At 56.5% G+C, this 21,443-nt stretch overlaps 1 protein-coding gene across 2 annotated transcripts in view; it reads right to left on the bottom strand.

Annotated features, from left to right (window-relative positions):
* Nucleotides 1-21,443, bottom strand: part of CDH23 (cadherin related 23) — a 438,368-nt gene that overhangs the window by 135,513 nt on the left and 281,412 nt on the right. For both annotated transcript variants that reach the window (XM_058298988.2, XM_071215845.1), the window contains 2 exons: nt 2,883-2,947; nt 1,114-1,351 (listed from right to left, as the gene is read on the bottom strand). In XM_058298988.2, coding sequence (XP_058154971.1) covers nt 1,114-1,351; nt 2,883-2,947 — 303 coding nt within the window. The remainder of the gene's footprint in view (nt 1-1,113; nt 1,352-2,882; nt 2,948-21,443) is intronic.

The following is a 21,443-nucleotide window of genomic DNA, read 5'->3' as shown; positions in this document are numbered from 1 at the left end:
TGCACGAAGAGCCCCTTCTTGGGCCCCCGGCCCCGGCTGAGGCTCCGCCCGGCCCTCAGGAAGCCCTCCCTGCCCCAAGCTGGCTCCAGCAGATGCTCTGCTCCCCTCCACAGGCCGGAGGACAGGCTGGGGGCCTAGGAAGAGGGGGAGGCCTGGCTGACCCAGAGGTGGAGAAGGTTGCCCCATACGCAGCAGGACCAATGCCTGCACCCTTCGGTCCCGGCTGGAGCATCCCACCCTGCAGAGGCCCACCCTGACCTCCAGAGCAGGCCAGGCTTCTGGGCTGGGCCCCCGTTAGCCCCCTCATGCCGGTTCTAATGGCTTGTTTAGCTTCTGCCCATCTTGCCAGACTGTCCTCTTCATGAAAGCAGGACCCGGACATTCCTTGGTGGCTGCTGCAGACCTAGAGTCCAGCACTGTGTTTGGCACATAGTAGGTGCCTAGTAAACACATGCGGCACAAGTGCAAGGAAGAGAAAAGGCCTTTGGAGTGGGGCGAGGGAGCCTTCCTCCCTCCGACTCTCTTCTGGGGTGACTGACCCCGAGAGCCCCAGGGATGCCCTCGTGACTCCGGTGTCCCTAGAGCTGGGCAGGGAAGACGCCTGGGGGAGCGAGGCCATTAAGCCGCCCTGGGCAGAGGCCCCTGAAGCACGGTGGGGTCTCGCTGCAGGGGGCAAGTGGAGTAGAGGCCCCAGTCCCCATCCTGGTCTGCGGCTAGCGCACTGCGCCTCCCTCGGCCGGCTCTCCCCTCGCCTTCCCCTCCTGTGCAGTGGGGCTGGACCCCAGAGTCTCCGGGGCGCCAGCAGCTGTAGCCACTCAAGGACCTGGTCCTTATGAGGGACAGCTCCCACCTCGACGACACTGCCAGGGGAGATGGGAAGGTGTCCCTTTGCTGAGTGGTGACTTGAAATTTAGGCTGAGACAGACCCTCCGGAGCCAGGAACCTGGGTGGGGCTCAGGGGAGGCAGACACACCCCCAGATCTGGGCAGTTCTTTGCCCAGGGTGGATGGGAGCTCAGTGCCCCCGAGGGGCTCGCCAAGAGGTGTGGTCAGGAAGAAGGCGCTGAGGGAAGGACGGGGCGAGGGGCTGGGCTGCAGGACGCCCGCCTCTTACCCGGAGCCGCACCAGTTGTGTGACTGAAGGCTCGTTCTCCCTCAGGGCACCCACGTAGGCGTCCTTCTGGAAGGTGGGCACGTTGTCGTTGACGTCCAGCACGTTGATCCTGACCCGGCCGGTGGTCTCCTCGCCGCCCCCATCCCGGGCAATGACGGTCAAGGTGAAGCGCTGGATGAGCTCATAGTCGAGTTTGGCAATCAGCATGACCAGGCCTGTGTCCTTGTCCAGAGAGAACCTGAGACAGGCAGGAAGGAGGGAGGGATAGGGCACCGGGGCTTCAGGAAGACTTGCAGATAAGGGCCTGCATTTGCTAGCCCGTCCTTGCCCAAGGCGATAAACAGAGAGACAGGGATTAAGTCTGCCTTCTTTTTTATTTGTTCTTAATAAAAAGAACAGCTGTTTCTAAAGGGGGGTGGGCAGGAATCACAAGCACAGCAGTGGCGGAGTGTCCGGTACTGAAAGGGCAGGAGGAACAGATGGATTTTACCCAGGAGGAAACGCAGGTGAATGACCCTCCTCTTGCCGTGAACATGTTTCTGCCCATCGGAGATACTAAGAAGCTGGGGAACGGCGAACTGTAATGGTCAGAAATTCCACCACCCCAGATGGGTTAGCACCGCAACGCTTTAAGTGGAGAGCAGCGAGGCATCCAGTGAGAGGAGGGGTGCTTGGCTCTCTTTTGAGAGCTATCTCTTGTCTTCTGCTGGAAGGACCGAGGCTCGGGGAAGAGGTTGGCAAATGTCTCGTGGGGAGGGGCAAGGTCCAGAGAGGGGGTCCCTCTAACTACGTGCCCCTTTGGGAGCCTCTTCTGATTAGTTGCCATGTATGTGCTCTTCCCTGGGTCAGAGCTGCAGCTACCCGGCCTGGAGGGTCCCAGCTCCGGGACCAGAAAGGCCCCTGGCCCAGAAGATGGAAGGCGTTCAGGACGAGGCCACGTGAACGCGGGCCCCGAGGGGGGGCCTCCACTTTGCAGCCCCGTCACAGAGTGGCAGAGAACGGCCGGATGAGCCCGGTGGTCTCCCTGTCTGTGCCTGACCGTCCTCACAGGTAGTCGAGGCTGAGAAGCTGAGCTGACAGCCACTGGCTTGCGCATCCCAGCGGGCTTCTCGGGGCGGCTGGCACTTCACTGTTTGAAGCAGACTTGCTCTCTGAGTTTGGCTTGGCCTTCGATCATGTGAAAAATGAGAGGGCCTTCCCCGGGAATGAGATTAACTGAAGACGGTAGGAAAGAGAGGGGAAGAGATGGCCCAGAACCAGTGGGGCGGGAGGGGTGACACTGGGGCTAGGCTGGCAGAGGCCCTCGTGCCTGGGGGCCGTGGAGTCTACTGGTGAAGGCCTCGTGTACCAGCTGTGTGACTTGGGGCAGGTGACTTAACCCCTCTGAGCTATAGTTCCTTCCCTTGTAAAATGTGAGTTGGTTCACATTTAGTTGCGAGGATTGCATGAGATGATGAGAAGCACACGGCTGAGAGACTGGCCACTGCAGGGAGGGCTTGATAGAGGCTGGCTGGTGGCAGTGGTGATGGCGTTGGGGCGATCACCAGCACTTCAAAGCCTTCGAGACTCACCGTCTTCATTCCCAAAGTGAAGGGCTGGCTTTCGAGGGGCTGAGGAGCGATGCTGCAGGGGGTTAGGGGCCTTGACACAATCGGGGACAAGCCAGCAGTGGTGCCCATGGATCCTGACCCCAACTGAGCCTAACTGTGGGGTCACGGCGGCCACGTGGGGGTGGAGGGCCACTGCGGAGGGGCTGGGGCAGGGCTCACCTGTCAGGGTCATCGGTGAAGGAGTAGCTGACCTCCCCAAAGGTGCCCGCATCGTTGTCCGTTGCCTGCAGAGGAGAGAAGCAGCAGCTGCTACCGCCAGACCCAGCTGAGGCATCTCAGCTCGCCGGGAAACGTCCACAGCAAGCTCTGCTCCTCCCACACAAATCCTTTGGCCCGGATGGAATTTTCTAGACCCGTGCTGTTCAATACAGGTGCCAGGAGACACAAATGGCCATTTAAATATATTTTGGAGAGTGCGGTTCCGAAGCATCTGCCTTCCACTGGAAATCTCTAGCTTCGTGAAACCAGCCCCCCCTCGGCTCGTATTTGACTGGGGGGCGTGCTCTTTGCAGATGCTCAGAAAGCTTAGGGGAGAGGCCTGGACCTTGGGGCGACGACCTGTAGGTTTGCAAAGTATCACAAATGAAGCTGGACGTGGGCTCAGCTGTCTGGTGGATTCTTCCAATGATCGTCCCCCAGGCCCCCCAAAATCCTCCAGTCAGATGTGCTACCCCGTGATGGAGGCCCCCCGGGGGATTTCTCATTCTGCCCCTTTCCTTTCTTTGACCCAGGGAATAATCCTTTGCATGCAGGGGGCAGACTCTCGCCTGGCCGGCAATCTTCTCTCCTGCAAACAGCCTGCCACCCGCCCCTCCTCCTCCTCCTCTTTGGCACCTCTCCCTGCCTGAATGAGTGGTCTGGGCAGGGGCTGCCTACCCTGCCACCCACCCCTGAGAGGGGGCTTGATCTCAGCTGGGCCGCCAGAATCCTTCTCTGAGATTCTTGTTATTGCTGCTGGGGATAAAATTTTTCCCCTAGGGGTGAGCTGGAAGCTACTGGATGTTTGGGGAGGATGCAACTGCACCCAGAGCGGGCTGGGAGAGGACAGGGGCTGAACCCTGTTGGCTGTGGAGGCCCCGTCCCCCCAACAGTGTGGTTTGTAATCCCACCAAGACCTCTTTTGCCAAGGCTGGCCCAAGCTGAATCTTTGCCACTTGTAGTCAAACGAGGCCATAAGGGTCTTGTGCAGGGGACGACAGCCGTGACGGTGACCACTGACAGCCCACACGACTGTTACACGTTCTACATTCTCAAACACCATCCGTGTGTGTTATGACCTCATATTGTTCTCACAACCATCCACATGATGAGGACGGCAGAGATTTCCACCCATTTTACAGACTGCAATACTGAGACCAGACCCCACTGCGGTCCGGCAGAGCCCTGCTCCAGGTCACAGGAAGTTCAGGGCAGCGCGGGGCAGAAGCTGCCTTCCTGCTCTCAGACCGGGCTCTTTGCTTGGCACCAGCTGAATGAGGCCCCTCCCTTCTCCCTTCTCCAAGATGACCGAGGTTTCTAGAGGGGCCTGGCTTTTGTGGCCGGGACCTCTAGGCTTCTGCATTGGGCCTGGCAGGCTACGTAACACCACAAGTTCGTTCATTCACTCACTCAGTGAATATCTATTGGGCACCTGCCATGTGCCAGGTGCTCTCCTAGCTGTGACCTCTGCCCCTTCCCAGGCAACCCTGGCCTGCGGCCAGCTGCCTGGAGGCAAAGGCCTTGAGCTGACCTTGGGCTCCGCTAACGTCTGTTTTATACACAGAGCTTCTCTATAAGATTGTAATTGAATAAAGTCCTGCTACTAAAATATATTTTAACACCTTTGTGCTCAATATTTTCTGAGGTTCCTTTTAAAGCTTCTTGATTCTATGAAATCTATTAAATTCTAGGTTCTTTATGACAAAACCTGAAGTTTCAAGGAAAAGCTAATTTATGTTCAGTATATTCAGTTCAGGGAGGCAGAAAAGTGAATAATGCATTTCCTTCCTAAATGATTCAAATGAAACCAAAATGTTGATGCCCAGAGGGTTTAGATCTGAGTTATCCAGAAAACTTGGCTGTACGGAAAGATGCCAATTCCGGGGGGCTCTGAGCAGCCTGGTTTCACCGGGCGGCTTCTTATGCCCGACTTTCCTTCACCGTCCCCGCGGCTTATGTTCTGCAGACTGTGCAGGTCGTGCCCTCCCCGTGCCTGCCAGGCGAGTGTGTCACGGGTTCTCAGCGGGTGCACGTTGAGTAAATGAAGAGGAGCATGTCGAGCTGTAACCTACCCTTCCAGCCCAGCGTGGCTCCCCGGGGGGCCCCCCAACCCACCCCAAGCCACTCCTCAGGGTAACAACTGCCACTGTTCACGGAGCACCGCGCACACGATTCATTCCATCCTCCAAAAACCCCATGGGGTAGGTACTATTATCACCACCACCAATTTACGGGTGGGGCAACTGAGGTACGGAGAAGGCAAAGAACTGTCCCCAGCCTTCACGGCCACAAAAGGAGCAGAGCCGAGAATTGAGCCCGGGGCTGGCTTGTCCAGAGGCCACACGCTTGGCCTCTTCGTGTGTCCCCTGTCCAGCCCAGGAGAGGGCCTGCTCTCAGAAGGGAGACCGGGATTTTCCAGGGAAAGGAGACCAAAGCTTCCCCAGGCAGCCCCCCTTCCAGGCCTGAGGAGAAAGAGAGCAGACTCCCGCCCCCGCCCCACCTCCATCGTTCCCCTGGGTCCCCTGGAGGTCACAGCCCCGTGTGCTCCAGGAGGCTCTTGGAACTGAGGTTTGGGCTTGGCTCTAACTGGCTGCACCTCCACGGAGCCCCTCAGGGAGGCGGTAGAGATCCTAGACCCAGGCCAGCGCCCAGAGCCAAGGTCACTATGCGGCCAACATGACCCCCGCCCACCCAGCCTCATCATCTTCATCCGTCAAAGGAAAGGGTTTGGGGCAGCGACTGGCAGGTCCCCTCTGAGCTGACCGGTGGAGCGCGAGCCCCAGAGGGCAGCCTGCGCCTCCCAGCAGGGATGGCGCCCGGGCCCACGGTAGGTGCGCCCCTGAGGCTTGAGCAACGAATGCCCGTGTTCCAGCAAGAATGGGGTGCTGGAGAGAGAAGAGTGGAGAGATGGGAGCCAAGGCATAGGAGAGAGGACATGCGGGGGAAAAGTGTGGAGCCGGGAAAGGGGAAGCGGTGGGAAAGGGGAAAGGAGGCGTGGCGGCGGCGGGGTGGGGAGGTGGAGGGCGCCACGAGGGACCTGGCAGCACCCGGCGGTGGCTCCCTGCCCTGCAGAGGTCACGTCTGGACCCTCCCGCAGGCCCTTCGTATCCCTCCAGAGCGGCAGGTGGGCTGTCAGGAAGGGAAGGGTCCCTGGGGTCCCGTCCAGGCCTCTTCATCCTGGGGTCCGGGGAAATTACAGGCCAAGCCTCTGGGGGACCGGTTGGGACCGCTGTCATTCCAGGCCACTGACCGCCCCCTCCTCGGGTTGGCCTGGTCTCAGCCATGGCTCCTGCAGTGACCTGGTTCCCCCGGGGCCTCTCACTGCCCACTCAGGCGGCTGACGCTGACCAGGGAAGATTTGTGAGTCCTTTAGTGCCACCAGCTAATGACCGTATGAAATATGTATGACCGGTGAAGAGAACTTTCATTTTTCAAATGCGTGAAGCAGAATAATAAGAAGATGAAAAGCTCCTCCTGTGCCCCTGCCAGGGGTGGGGGCACCGGCGTGGCACAGAGGGCCTCGCTGCAGGTGGCTGGGATAGGGCCTGTGCCCGGGGGGGCGGCACATGGCACCACCGCAGCCTTGCTCACGGCGTCCAGGCTCCCTCCGCACGAGGGCGAGTCCTTCCCCCTGCCCGCGCTAGCAGCCCTGCGCCGCCAGACCCTCGTCTCCAGTGCAGACGGCATCCAGCAGGGGCCTCTGCCCACGCCGCTCCCTCTGCCTGCCTCACCCGCGCCTGTGCTGTGGAAAGCCCCCCCCGAACCCCAAGATTGAGTTAGGGGGAAGCGGACTTAGCCCAGTGGATAGGGCGTCCGTCTACCACATGGGAGGTCCGCAGTTCAAACCCCGGACCTCCTTGACCCGTGTGGAGCTGGCCCATGTGCAGTGCTGATGCACGCAAGGAGTGCCCTGCCATGCAGGGGTGTCCCCACGTAGGGGAGCCTCATGCGCAAGGAGTGAACCCCATAAGGAGAGCCGCCCAGCGTGAAAGAAAGTGCAGCCTGCCCAGGAATGGCGCCGCACACTCAGAGAGCTGACACAACGAGATGACGCAACAAAAAGAAACACAGATTCCTATGCCGCTGACAACAGAAGCAGACAAAGAAGACGACGCAGCAAATAGACACAGAGAACAGACAACTAGGGCGGGGAGGGGGAGAGGGGAGGAAAAACCCTGCACTCAGCCAACCCCTGCGCCGAGCGCACGCTGCGGAGCTGTCGGCTGATGTGTTTCTCCCCGACGAGGCTGGGGCTCCTGGAGGAAGGGCAGGGCAGGGCCAGGGGGCTGCACATCCCCAGAGCCCAGCACTGGGCCTGGACCTGAAGGTGGGCTCCCAGGAGGCACTCTGTCTCCATCACCCAAAGCTGCATCTACATCCACAGGTCGGGGTATCATGTGGTCAAATTTTGACCACATCCCCATGGGGTAGCAACTGCGATTACCCACCCCATCCCTTTTGCACATGAGGAAACACAGGCACGATGAGGTTCAGTGGCCACGGCTGGTAAGTGCTGGCAGAGCTGTCATTCAAGTCCCTGTGTTTGCACCCTGTGGGCACCCCTGTGGGACACGCAGCCCCCAAGCGCAGTCCTGTGGCCCTGAGGCCGGGAGTAGGTCCGCGAAGGCCAGCAGACCTGGCTCCGTAGCAGGCTCTGCTGGGGCCGCTGCATGCCCCACCCAGGCAGGGCGGTGCTGGGCTCGCTCCCAGCCCTTTCAAAACCTCCTTCTCCAGGGCAGAGACCTGCTCTGTGCCAGCTGGCTGACAGACCGACAGACAAAGCAAGTGACAGATAGTCAGGGACCTGTGAGCCCAGGCCCTGCTTCAGGAAGGAGGGTTTGAGGAGCGGCTAAGGGTTTGTGAGGAGAGAACAAACCTTCTTCGTCATGCCGTGAACAGCCCCTTTCCTGCCCACGTTCCGGCAATGAGCACACCTGTCTCCTTGCGGGTGCCTTCCCAGAGTCACACAGGTCAGGGTCGCGGGAAGTGCAGGCCCAGCTGGCCACGTGGGGTGGTCCTCACATTGCCAAACCAGGGTTGCAGGTGCGTTCCTCACCTATGCTCCAGGCCCCCCCTCTGGTGCCCCTGGGCTCCACTCCCACTCCAGCCCACACCACTCCGGCGCCAGGTGGCATCAGCAGGTCCACACTCGTCCATCTTCCTACCTGCCAAAAGTGCTCAAAGGAGGCGCAAGGGCGGGAAGCCAAAACCAACGGCAAAAGTGATCTTACTCCTCTGCTCAAAAAACCTTCCACGGCTCCCCATGGCCTGCTGCGTTCCTTCCAGACCAGTGCCCTGGTGTGAAGGCTGTCCACTGCCTGGCTGGCCTTGGTGGTCTCGTACCCGCTTCTGCCCGACCATTCTCTTCGCTGCCTGGTTGCACCATTCCTTCAATCCATAACTATGCAAACTCCCACCCACCCCGTAGGACCTCCCAGCGGCCCCTCCCTTAGAGCGCTCGCTGACCACTCACTCTGCCCTTGACCTCGGCGCTCCTGGCTTTTCCTCTCTTGGAACAGGCGGCTTGGTCTGCAGTTCCTTAAAACCGCCACGGATGCCCCGTCTTCCTACCTTGAAGGAGGAGTCTGTGGCTAACTCATTTTTTACATCCTCAGCTGTTCCAGCACAGGGCTCAAAATCTTTGCCACGTTTAGTAAAGTCTGTGATTTCTGTTCCAGGCCCTGAGGGCAGCAGGACCCTCCACAGGGCAGAGGCCCACCCATCGCTGCTGGGGCTCCTGAGGCATCTCCCATGAGCCTCGGGAACTCTGGTCTCCTGCCGAAGCTCCTGGCAGGCCAAGCCCTAGAGGCAGAGGGAGGGCAGGGGGGCTCACAGGCCAGCCGGTGGGGGGGGGGGGCCTGGGGAGGGGGGGCAAAGAGAGGCTGGGACACCATTCAAAGAACTTTCACGAAGACATGACCAGCCACTCACTCAGCCGCTCATACAACAGACATTTTTTTTGAGCTTTTCCAACGTGCCCGCTCCGGCATCGGGCACTGAAGCCTTGGCCCGCGGACGGGCATGACAAGCCCTTGTTGAATTTGACTTCCACTCTGAAGAGGGGGCGGCAGACGATAAAGCCAAGAGCGAAAGCACGAGTAATTTCAGAAAGTGATGAGAACCGTGGGGAAAGAAAGCAGGCAGTGGGCCAGGAGAGGACTGGGGTGGCCCTTTCGGATGGCGAGGTCTGGGAGGATATTTCCCTGGGAAGGACTATTTGGGGCTAAAGGACAGTCATTGCCTGGGCACCGAGAAGAAGGGGTGGCTCCTGGTAAGAACTGCCGAGCAGCATGTCACGGAAGAGAAACTGAGTCCCCGCAGCCTGGAGGGGCCTCAGAATGCCCCTGCCTCCCCCGGTCAGCCTCCGCCCGTGGAAGGGTCCTCAGCCGCAGGGGTCCTGTCCGTGTGGTCAGCGTTTGGGGAGAGGGCGTGGCCGGGGGACGGGCTACTGCCGCGCGCTCTGATTTATAAGGCGGCTCCTAGATTCTCCCCAACACCGGCATTACCAGCAAAACTAATTCCCTCATTTGGGCCTTGATAATTGCATCCGCAAGTGCTTATTTTCGTGATGGGACAATGCAGGCAGAAGTGTAATTTTCTTTTGCTGACAAAAAGGAAAAAAATAAATACAGAGGGGAAAAAAATTCCAAAGGTTAAGACAAGGTGAGTGGAGGACGCTGTGGTGGGGCGACGGCCATGTCCAAGCTGGCCAGGCCCCAGCCAGAAATGCAGACCACCCCTCCCCGCCACAGCAGGGTGAGGAAGGGGTGAGGCGTGCCCCCCCCCCGCCGCCATTGTCTTTCGAGGCCTTACTATGTGCCACCCATGGCGCTAGTGCCTTCTGCCCCTCAGCTCACCACACTTCCCAACAGCCCTGGAGCCCGGGGCTGATATTATCCCCATTTTATAGACCAAGGAGGGGACCGAGGCTTGGAGAGGGTCAGTCAACCCGCCCAAGGTCCCACAGCCATTTAAGCCACAGCACTGGGCACGCACCCGACTCGGCCATCCCGAGGGGTGTGCTCTTAACCGCCCCTGCTGACCCCTCCGGCGGGGGCCCGGGGGGAGGGGTGGGCTGCAGTTGGCGAGCCCAGCTGTGGGGTCCCTGTGGGGTGCACAGTCACCTTCCTTACCCTACAGAAGCCAGAGGGGTCCCCACGGGCGGTATTCTCCTTCATGCACAGTGGCTCCATCCCCCGGCCTCTGCTGGGGGGGTGCCCAGCTCCTCTGGCAGTACCCCCCAGCGGAGGTGGCAGGGGGCTGTGGTTTCTAGGAGGCAGCTCCTCAGGTGAGCGCCTGGGACACCCACACAGGTGCCTTCCACAGCCCCACCCTGGCTGCCCCGGGGCCCCCGGCACAGCACCCTCTGGATACAGTTCTCCCTCCGGCTCGTGTGCCCACGGCTCCAGACCCAGCCCGGCTCCCTGCCCCCCGACGCTCACCGCTACTTCACAGGCCATCCCAGGACCACCATCTCGACCGTGCCAGGAGCCCCCTTCTCACCCAGCCGGTTTTCCCAACGAGCAGCTGCCGCCTCGCCCCTTTCCGCACCTTCGCCCAGGATGAAGGGCACCCCTTACACTGTCCCCATGCACCCTGGCTGCCCGTCCCTGCACCTCACCGCTGTCCCTCCCTGTGACCTTGCAGACACCCGCCTGCTCCGCGGGCCCCTTGCCCCACACGACCCTGCCTTTCAGGGGCTGCCTCCAGCACAGAGCACAGCCCCACCCGCCCACCCCTCCCTGACGGGCGCTCACTTCCTCTCTCACGGCTTTGACACCCCCAGCCTTCCTTTCCACCCTGGTATCCCAGTCTTGCCTCTTCTCCTTTCCTGAGTCCTCACACTTCCCTACTTCTTTGTGCACACCCACGCGCACACACTCCCCCCCCCCCCCCCCCCCCCCCCCCGCCCCGGGTCTCAGGAAGCCTCTAACTCCTCCCTGTACCCTGCACTTGCACACATGGTCACACACACACTCATAGGAACCTTCTCTCTCTGGCTCAGGCAGACCCCACCCAGATCACACACGCGCACACCCTCACACACTCGCCCCCCCCCCTTGGTCTCTGACTCCCTCCCGGGGGCCTGTCCCCGCGGGCCGGCAGCCGGCAGCACGCTCTCAATCACGCCCCCCGCTGCCCGCGGCCGCGTCACGCTCGCTTGCCCGGGTGCCCGGCGCGGAGCTTCTGCTCTGAAGCAAGGCGGGCCCAGCTGCCTCGCCGGCAGCCCGCACCCTGCAGCAGCGGCAGGCGGCGGGCGCGGCGAGCAGTTCTGCTCCCGTGCGCAGATCTGCAGAGAAGGGCACGCGGTACAATTTGTTCAGGAAACAATAGCAATGTTTGACATGTCATAAGGATTGATGGAGCAGAAATTTACATGGGAGAATGCATTTTTAAACAGCTCCACAGAGCCCCGGCGCCTTGCTGCTAATGCTCTCCGCATTCATCATTCGCTGAGCCCCCTCTGAGTAACTCCTTAAACTACGTGCGATTGACTGTGCTCTTGGGGACCTGGGGTGGCTGGTGTGAGGCCGCAGGGATGTCCCTGCTCCCCAGGAGGAGGTTGGCAGCCCAGAGCCTGGGGTGACCGCCACGTGGCCTGCGGGGCCTGGAGGCCTCAGCTTCTCTCCTGCCCCTTTGCTCTTTCCCAAGGTGCTCGGACTTTGACGGGAGAGGACTTAGCCTTCTCGCTAGGTAGCCGCTGACAGCCAGGTCTAGGCTGCTCCACACTTCTGGGGCAATGCCTGGTGCCTCAGTTTCCCCACCGTCTTCTCAGGAGAAGGAAGCTCTCTAATCTGAGAAGTAAGCCAGGGCTGGATGGGTGTAGGAATGGGGCGTCAGGTGGGCAGGGGTCAGATTAGGCTGGAGGCTGCTGCCCTAGTGCCTTCCTGGGGCCTCCTGGGGGCAGCCCCACTCCAGGAGGAGAGGAAGCAGTGGCGGTTCAAGGCAAAGGTCTCCTGTCAGAATGTGTGTGGGAGATAAGAGGGCGAGTGTTCCGGGTGGGCAATGGCTTCACGGAGTGAGCAAGAGGGTGCTGGAGAGAGGACGAGGCTGTGGTCAGAGGAGGAAAAGACACATTCAGGAAAATCCCGGGTGCAGGCTCTGGGCCTCTCAGCACGCAGGAGGCCTTAGAAGAGCAGGGTGCTGTTGGGAAGATGCCAGAGGACAGGAGCTCAGAGCACAGGCCAGGGTGGAGGAGCCACAGGGAAGGGCAGTTAGGGAAGGGTGGGGGGGTCCAACCAGAGGTGGGGGCTGCAGAGATGGGCAAGGGGGTCGTTCCTCCCTTTTGTTCCATTGTGAACCTGGGATGGACAGCCATCCCTCCATCATCCATGCCCGTGCAGGCATTACCAATTGATCACAGCACTGAGTCCAGAGACAGCCTCAGAACCTCTCTCAACACATATCCTCAACAACCCCTAAGAACTGGTGGCAGGTGGAACATGTGCTACAGCCTCTTTGCTATCCGTCAGACTCTCAGCTCTATGCGGGTGGGGAAAGTGCCTCGAGAACAGGTACGAAGGGTCTCAAAAAGGATTTGTAGGTCAGCGTGTAGTCACGAGCACACACTGAAGTGGGGTCTGGACTCGAGTCCTATCCCTCCAGCTGTGTGGCTTTGCGGGGGGACCCCGGGCTCCGGGGGCCTGCGCCCTGCACCGCCTGCTGCCCACCTCCACTCTTGCCTCTCATTCCATCCTCCACTGTAGCATTCTGATATAATTGATGAATTCCAAAAAGAAATATTGGATTATGCTTGTAATCTGATCTATACCTGGGCATGATTGCATGACAATTAGGGTTTTAATTGGGCCACATCATTAGGGCGCTGAGTCTCTGCCCCTTGGTGGGTGGGGACTCACAGAGAAAAGGCATGGTGAAAAACAGAGTTGAGGGCTTTTAATGTTGGAGTTTGATGCTGAAGACTTAAACTGGAGCCCTGGGAAGTCAGCATGCAGAGGAAAGAGAAGCCAGCCCCAGGAAGGAAGGAACCTTGAAGTCAGAAGGAAAGCAAGCCCCAGGAACTAAGGAACCCAGGGAGCCTGAACCCTCACAGACATCGGCAGCCATCTTGCTCCAAATAGACTTCAGTGAGGGAAGTAACTTATGATTTATGGCCTGTTATCTGTAAGCTCCTACCCCAAATAAATACCCTTTATAACGCCCAGCAGATTTCTGGTATTTTGCATCAGCACCCCTTTGGCTGACTAATACATCCACCCAGAGCCAAAGGGGGCTTCCGAAGATACAAGCACATCACTCTCCAGTTTATAACCCTCCAAAGGCTCCAAGAGCATTTAAATCAAAATCCAGACTCCTTACTGTGGCTGCCGAGTCCTACCTGGGCCAGCCTGTGACCTCTGCCCCTCTCCTGGCCCACGTCCCCTTGTTGGCTCCACTCCCACCCACTCAGGCACTCTTCAGGTTCCTGCTGCAGACCTTGGTGCTAGCTGCTGCCTCTGCCAGGGAGGTGTCCTCCAGGCCTTCCCTGAGGCCTCAGCTGCTGCACCTGCTTTACATTCGCAAAAGGAGGGACTTTCGGGGCCAGAAGAGAAGGTAAGTGATGTGGCAGGCGGTGCAGTCCTCTCACAGAGAGGCACTGGGTCTTGGGCCAGGGTGCTCAGAGGGGTTCTGGGAAGCTGCCGGGCTTGGGACACGTGGGAACGGTGGCGCTGGCAGGTCTTGCTGGTGGCTGCACGTCGTGGGGGAGAAGGGCATGGTTTGGGCTGCGGCACCTGGGCCAGTGTTTACTGGCTGTCTCCCCTCGCAAGAACATAAGCTTTGTGAGGACAAGAACTGCCTCTGTCTTGTCCCCTGTGGATTCTCAGCACCTACGCGGTGCCTGGCACACCGGGGACCCTCAACAGATACCAGCTGAGTGAACGAAGGAACCAACAGGGAGCTTAGAGTTGGGGACTTATGAGGTCCCTTCTAGCAAACACAAGCCAGGAGTCTCAACTCCTAAGTAGATGGGCTGTTAGGGAAGAGAGGACCCCAGGAAGAGGGTGCTGGTGGGGTGGGGAGAGCAAGATGGAGAAAGAGGGGAGAGGAGGAGAGAGAGACATCAAGGGGGGCTGAGCAAGAGGCAGGAGGAGGGAGAGACAGCTCTTCTGGGGACAGAAGAACAACCCCGAGCACAACCCTCCCTAGCCTGCGTCCTACTATAAAGTGGGGTAATAGAGGCACCTGCCTCCTGAGGTTGTCGTGAGGATTAAGAGGCAAGACTTGAGAGTGCTTTGGGCTAGTGCTTGGCACTCAGAAACCGCCTTGTAAGGGCAGGGTATCATCATCCCACCTCCCGTTCTGACTACCCCTTCCAGCCTCCACAAACCCGCTCCGCTGAGCCCCCCTCCGCCCAGCCCGCCCCTCCCCCCGGGCCACGCCAGCGTCCAGGGAAGCCCTGCGCGAGGGGATGGTCAGGTGAGAGGCAGGCCCTGCCCGGGTGTCGATGCGTCAGTCCGGGGGCAGGTGGGGGACGAGGGGCGGGCCTCGGGGCTGGCGGGGCATTCTCCAGCATGGGGTCTCCGGCTCGTTTGCTATTGCAGATGTGGTACTGTGTTCGAGCGCCCCCAGCCCTTCGTTTATTTCCCTTTATTTTATTTTAAAACCTGGAAATAAAAGTTGGTGGGAGCAAATCGCAAGGGCCAGCAGCTCCGTGCGTAAGGAGCAGGCATGGAAGAAGCTAGTGTTCGGAACGTCAGCAGCTGCCGGGGGTGACCGCCGTGCCTGGCCTGCTGGCCCCCTGGGGGCCTCCTGCTGGGGAGAGCAGGGGGAGAGGAGGCAGCCCGGTGAAGGCGTGTGGGGACCCAGGGACAGGGGGCCAATCACGAGTGCCTCTGTAGGTCTTGTCCCTAATCCTTAAAATTACCAGAAACAGAATTACAAACCCATTCTACGGATGAAGAAATGCCAGCTAATATTCACAACTATGAAAACACTACCAATGGCTCACCTTAATCAGTCCTTACTGCGTCCCATGTATCATCCTGAGAAATGGTATGTACATTAACACATTTAATTTCCACAGCCCACTCTATGAGATAGGGACAAATACTCTCCCCAGCAAAGTGAAGCCCAGAGAGGTCAAGCAACGTGCCCCAAATCACACAGTGGCCTGAGATTCTGCCAGGTGCCAGACCTGAAGGTAGGCGATTTACATAGAGATCTATACTTTCTAAACCAGGGTGATTAGCAGTTTCATTCCACAATTTGTTGAAAATTTACTGTGCATCAGACACTGCTCTATTGTTAGTACATGCATTATTGCACTTTCTCTCCATACTGACTCTGTGCTATTGTACCCCATCTTTCAGATGAGGAACTGAGGCCTGGGGAGTTTCAGGAAGTTGTTTGAGGTCACTCGGCTGAAGTGGCAGAGCTGGGATTTGAATTTGGATCTGGATCTAAACCTGAAGCTCTCAAGCAGGATCTTATATGGCTAACTGTGCAGCTGGGTAGATCATCCCTCCTCCCTGCTCCCTGGGTCTCGGTTTCCCTAACTAAATTAGAAGTAGGCTCTCTCCAGCTCTACCCTCGGGGGTCTGTGGTTCTGAATCTGAAGGGTAGGACAAATCAGCTGCCCCAGGCCCTGAGGGGTCCCTTGGCTCAGCCCAGTTTCTGGTGGTGGCTGCTCTGGTATTTCTCGAGCACCGACCACATACAGGGCCCTACGCTCGGCCCTGGGAGGAGTCCAGGCAGGTGTCAGGTGCAGCCTCAGCCCCAGGGGGAGACACAGCCCCAATACTGACCAAAGGAAAGGACCCAGCAAGGCCAGAGGTCAAGGGTCAAGGGATGGTATGGGACCGGGAGTGGCCAGGGGCTTCCTGGAGGAGGCGGAGTGGGAGCTGCAGCTGGGAGAGGCTGGGCTCTGAGATGAGGGGAGGGCATTGCAGGTGAGCAAGGCCAAGGTGGCTGCGGTCCCAGGGTGGGTGGTTCAGAGAGAACAGGTGGAAGCCTGCCTGCGGGGCCATCCTGGACGGTCTGCCACATGCCCGACCGTGGCAGAAGCTGCCAGTGCCACCCACACAGTCGCTCGGCACTCAGGCCACACGCCAGGGACTGCTGCACCGGAGCCCCTGCCCCTGTCTCTGCCGGGGGCCCCTTCTGGCCCAGGAAGCAGCTGGAATGGCGGGGAGTCCACATCTCACTCAAGGGGGCTGGGCGACGGTGGGGTCGATACCCCTGAGCCGGGCTAACTCAGGGGCACATGCTCTACCCCGAGTTCCCGGGAGGACCTGGCTTCGTAACGCACGCTCTGGTGGCTCCTCCCTTGCTCGTCTCACTTCCCACTCTGACCCACGGTTTCCTGGGATGGCCTCCCTTGTGCACCTCGAATCCTTGTCTCGTGGTCTGCTTCTGGGGTGCCCAGCCTAAGGCACAGACCTCATGCTGGGTGCTGGAGATCCAGTAGCGAGCCAGATCGCGAGTTCCCTGCCCTCACGGTACTCACAGATGGAAGTGGCCCAGAGAGGGCAAGTAATCTGCTCAGGGTCCCACAGAGCTGGGATTCGAGCTCTAGTCTGCCAGACATTCCACACACACAAAGGAAAGGGCAAAAGGAATCCTGCTTCTAATCCTTCTAAAACACTATCCACTCTTCTAAGTCCTTGGGTCTGTGGAAGACTCAACCGAGCAACCAAAAGGAAAAAAAATATCACCCCCTGACCACCAAACAAGAAAACTGGGAGACAGAAAGCCATTTTCTCTGGGATATAGGAGTCATCGGGTGACTGGCAGGGCGTAAGCAAGACATTCGCGATCAGACAGGACGGGGACCAGTTACCAAGCTGGGATTGTGTGCTGCTGGAAGAGAAGGGGAGGGAACCATGAGGAAGAGGGGATAAACCCACGGGCCAGAGGCACCCTTAAGAGGGACCTTATGTGCCGAGGAGATGAAAGGCGGGAAAAGACGGTCCAATCAGCCCCCTGGGGTGCAGCCCGGCCATCCCGGGGAATGCTTCCGTTGCTGTGTCCCTGCCTGGTGGGACCTCTCTCCCCCAGTCTAGAGGGATGGCAGAGAGGCACCTGGGCAGGGGCTGGTCACTGCCCATGCACTGGGGACACGTCCTCATTCCAAGGTGACTCGGTGCCTGGGTGGCACGCCCCCTGCACCTGCTGCCATTGCCGGGTGCTGACTGGGCCGGCACTTGCTCCTCGTTAATGAACCGTATTGATTTCCACATTCTCGTGTTGTCTCCCTAAATGGCAAGCCACACATCTGATAGATTAAATACCCACACGATTGCCTGCCTGACATCTCCGTCACTCCGCCCGCGGGTCCCTAATGAATTTTACAGCCCCACACTGACAGAAGAAATTAAGGTCAAAGTCCGACACAGGAAATATAAATCACCCACAATCTCTGAGACCAGTAGAGGGCTGCGGCCCCAGCCTCTCACTCGCCAAGCCGCTCCTGCCCAGGGCTTGCAGGTGGGGAGAGCCAGATTCTGTGTGCGTGTGGCGGGGTGGGGTAGGGGGAGGAGAGGTGCTGGGAGCACTGGTACCTGAGAAGCAGCCCCCGCCCTGACATTAGGGTTTACTCCTTCCTCTGCTCACCTTTGCCCCTGTAGCCGGAATGTTCCAACACAGACTGGAGAATCGGCCCCTCCATCGGGAGGGCAGCAGCATCTCTCAGTTATGAAGACTTGCTTCCCAAGGAGCTCAAATCACTCTGGCCTTACTGTTCTCAAAACACACTCGGGGAGGAGAGGGTTCAGGAGCGTTCTCTGTATTTTGCAGATGAACAAACTGAGGCTCACAGAGGAAAGGGGCATGCCCAGGGTCATTCAGCAAATCGAAGACCTTGATTTCCCAACTCCAAGCCTGCAGGTCTTGTTGGAGTGGCAACCTAAAGGGGTCATTGTCCTGTTGCACCTCTGAGTGGGGGGCCCCCCCTGGAGGTGGCTGGGCAGGCAGGGGGAACTCTGGCCTGGGGTCCATGACTCCTTGTCATACCTCTCGGCCCCACGGTTTGGCCAGGCTCTCAGGTGGGAGGTTCAGTCTCCACAAGGGAGCTGTGCTGCCTCACGGTTAAGGGAAAGGACTTTGACATCCTACAGACAATGGTTCATGCCTCAGTTGGCCCATTCCACATGTAGGACCCCTGGCATGAATCTAACCTCCCTGAATCTCAATGCACTCATCTATCAAGCAGGGATTCAATCGGATAACACATGAGAGGCACTTAGCACAGTGCCACACATATAATATTAGCACCTACCCATGGTATTGGCACGATAGACACACTGACCAATGGAACCAAATTGAGAGTTCTGATATAGATCCTCATATATACACTCATCTGATATTTGACAAGGCCATCAAACCCACTCAACTGGGAGAGAATGGCCTCTCCAGCAAATGGTGCCTAGAGAATTGGATATCAATATGCAAAAGAAGGAAAGAGGATAACCATCTCACACCTTATACAAACATCAACTCAAGATGGATCCAAAGACCTAAATGTAAGAGGCAAGACCATAAAGACCCTGGAAAACAAGATAGGGAAGCATCTACAGGACCTTGTAATAGGAAATGGCTTCATGAACTTCACACCCAAATCACAAGCAGCAAAAGAACAAATAGATAAATGCGACTTCCTCAAAATTAAAGCCTTTTGCACCTCAAAGGAGTTTGTCATGAGAGTGAAAAGAGGGAAGCGGACTTTGGCCCAGTGGTTAGGGCGTCCGTCTACCACTTGGGAGGCCCGTGGTTCAAGCCCCGGGCCTCCTTGACCCATGTGGGAGCTGGCCCATGAGCAGTGCTGATGCACGCAAGGAGTGCCCTGTCACACAAGGGTGTCCCCTGCGTAGGGGAGCCCTACGCGCAAGGAGTGCACCCATAAGGAGAGCCGCCCAGCGCGAAGGAGGGAGCAGCCTGCCGAGGAATGGCGCCGCCTACACTTCCCGTGCCGCTGACGACAACAGAAGCGGACAAAGAAACAAGATGCAGCAAAAAGACACAGAAAACAGACAACCGGGGGAGGGGAGGGGAATTAAATAAATAAAAATAAATCTTAAAAAAAAAAAAAAAAAGAGAGTGAAAAGAGAGCCTACCCAATGGGAGAAAATACTTTGTAACCATATATCTGATAGGAGACTTATATCCTGCATATATAAAGAACTCCTATATCTTGAAAATAAAAAGACAAACAACCCATTTAAAAAATGGGAAAAAGATTTGAACAGACACTTCTCCAAAGAAGAAATACAAATGGCTAAAAAGCACATAAAAAAATGCTCAAAATCACTAGCTGTTAGGGAAATGCAAATCAAAACTACAATGAGATACCATCTTACTCCCATAAGACTGGCAGCTATGAAAAAAACAGAAGACTACAAGTGCTGGAGAGGATGTGGAAGAATGGGAACACTCGTCCACTGCTGGTGGGAATGCAGAAGGATCCAGCCATCCTGGAGGACAGTCTGGCGATTTCTCAAAAAGTTAGCTATAGATTTACCATATGACCCAGCAATTCCACTGCTGGGTATATACCCAGAGGAACTGAAAATAAGGACACAAATTGATATATGAACACCAATGTTCATAGCAGCATTATTCACTATTGCCAAAAGTTGGAATCAACCCAAATGCCCATCAACAGATGAATGGATAAATAAAATGTGGTATATACATACAATGGAATACTACTCAGCTATGAGAAGGAATACAACTCAGCTATGAGAAGGAATACGTACAAACACACGTGATAACATAGATGAATCTTGAGGACCTTACGTTGAGTGAAGCAAGCCAGGCATTGAAGGACAAATACTACATGACCTCTCTGATATGAAACAAGCAAACCCAGCTGTCTCAGAGAGCTAAAGACTGGAAGATAGGCTTAAAGGAATCTGGGGGTGTGAGGAAGGTTGCGAGCTGATGCCTACATGGGTGAAGTCTATGACAAGCTGGAGGTAAGTATTTGTATAGGGAAGGGATAAGACGGGGCATAGGGATACCTTTGGGTGGGGTTTTGTGGGCTTGAGGGGGGCTAGGGTTGGGAGGATGGATCAGATGACCCAAGGAATTGGGAAACAGTTTAATATGGCAGAATGTCAGGTGTATGTTTGAAACTATACTGCTGAGAAAACCCTTTAGAAAATATAATAAGGAAGGATCACGTGTTTAAGGTGCTTCGGGGTTGGGGGGAGGCAGGCATCTGGTACAAGGGCAAGCTTCTAGGGAGTATGTGAGTGTTCATTTTGTCGTAGTGTGTTATATCATTGGGTGGAGACCCATACAATGAGTGTGAAGGTGTACCCACATCCTGGGGAGACCTGATGCTCCCAAAGAGAGGGAATTGTGTCTCTCAAGAGGATCGCTGGCTTCCAATTAGTTAGGGCAGGCTAGTACGTCAAGCCCTCAGCATTGTTGCAGTATCTGTAAATCTGGTTCCTCAGGTAGTGAAGATTGAGTGTCACGGTGTGCCCTGAGGGGAGGGGGAGAGAGGTATAGCATGGATGGCAGCAGGGAGTGGGGGGCAATGGAAGTGCTCCACAAGATCATGCAATGATGGACATGTCAACTTACATCCGAAGTGTATAAGAGTCTATAAACTAAAATGTAAACTATAATGTAAAACATAAGGAAACTAAAAATTTAGAAATTTGTACAGCCTAAAATATAAACAATAATGTAAACCAAAATGGAACCATGTTTGATAGCTATGTTTCAAAATTTGTACATCAGCTGCAGCAAATATAACATGAACATGTAAAGAGATCATTGCTGGGGAAAGGGGAAAAGGGTTTGATGTTAGATATCTGGGAGTCCCCTATACTGTGTATGTGAATTACTGTGATTAAAACTTTTTGAAGACAAAATTAAAAATTAGAAAAAAAATAAAAAAGAAAGGATGTAGACACTGAGGAAGAAATGAAAGTGCTTTGCCACTGTACATACAGGACGACACCTATTACAGTGATGAAAGGCAAAATGTTAGAAACAAAGCTTTATAATATTTTTCATTTTATTAATATACCAATTTATTTTTATTTTAGTATTTCTAAATTACTATGTATTCTATTTTTAAACCCATTCCTGTATTTCAATTTCCTATTAATTGAATTTGGCGATATCTTAGGATTCATGGTTGAAGAAGTTTTGGACCACAGAGAGGTTCAGCTATGGCAGGGGAGGAACTCTGGTGTGGGTTGTTATTGAGGGGGGACACACAGACAGGGGGGAGATCTCCAGGGCATGTATATAGGGAACATAAATATGTTAGGATATATGTGGGGTATTTTTATAGTAGTTACAGTTACAAATGTTAACTGAGGGAGTGCTAAGTTCCCACCCAGGGGAGCTCTGTCACATTCCCCAATGGAACAACAATAATCCCCCAAGTGCAACGGCAAAGATCAACAAGGAAGGATGGTCCAACAATGAGCCAACAAGGAAGGATGGTCCAACAATGAGCCCTTGATACTGATGACTATGCTTAGGAGCCTGTGTGCCTGAAATATGAACTAGGTCTAGAGCTGCAGGGTGCCTAAGAGTTACCTCCTGAGAGCCACCATGTTG

This window comes from Dasypus novemcinctus, chromosome 6, assembly GCF_030445035.2.
Source record: "Dasypus novemcinctus isolate mDasNov1 chromosome 6, mDasNov1.1.hap2, whole genome shotgun sequence".
NCBI classification, from domain to species: domain Eukaryota; kingdom Metazoa; phylum Chordata; class Mammalia; order Cingulata; family Dasypodidae; genus Dasypus; species Dasypus novemcinctus.
This window is presented reverse-complemented; position numbering and strand designations above follow the sequence as displayed.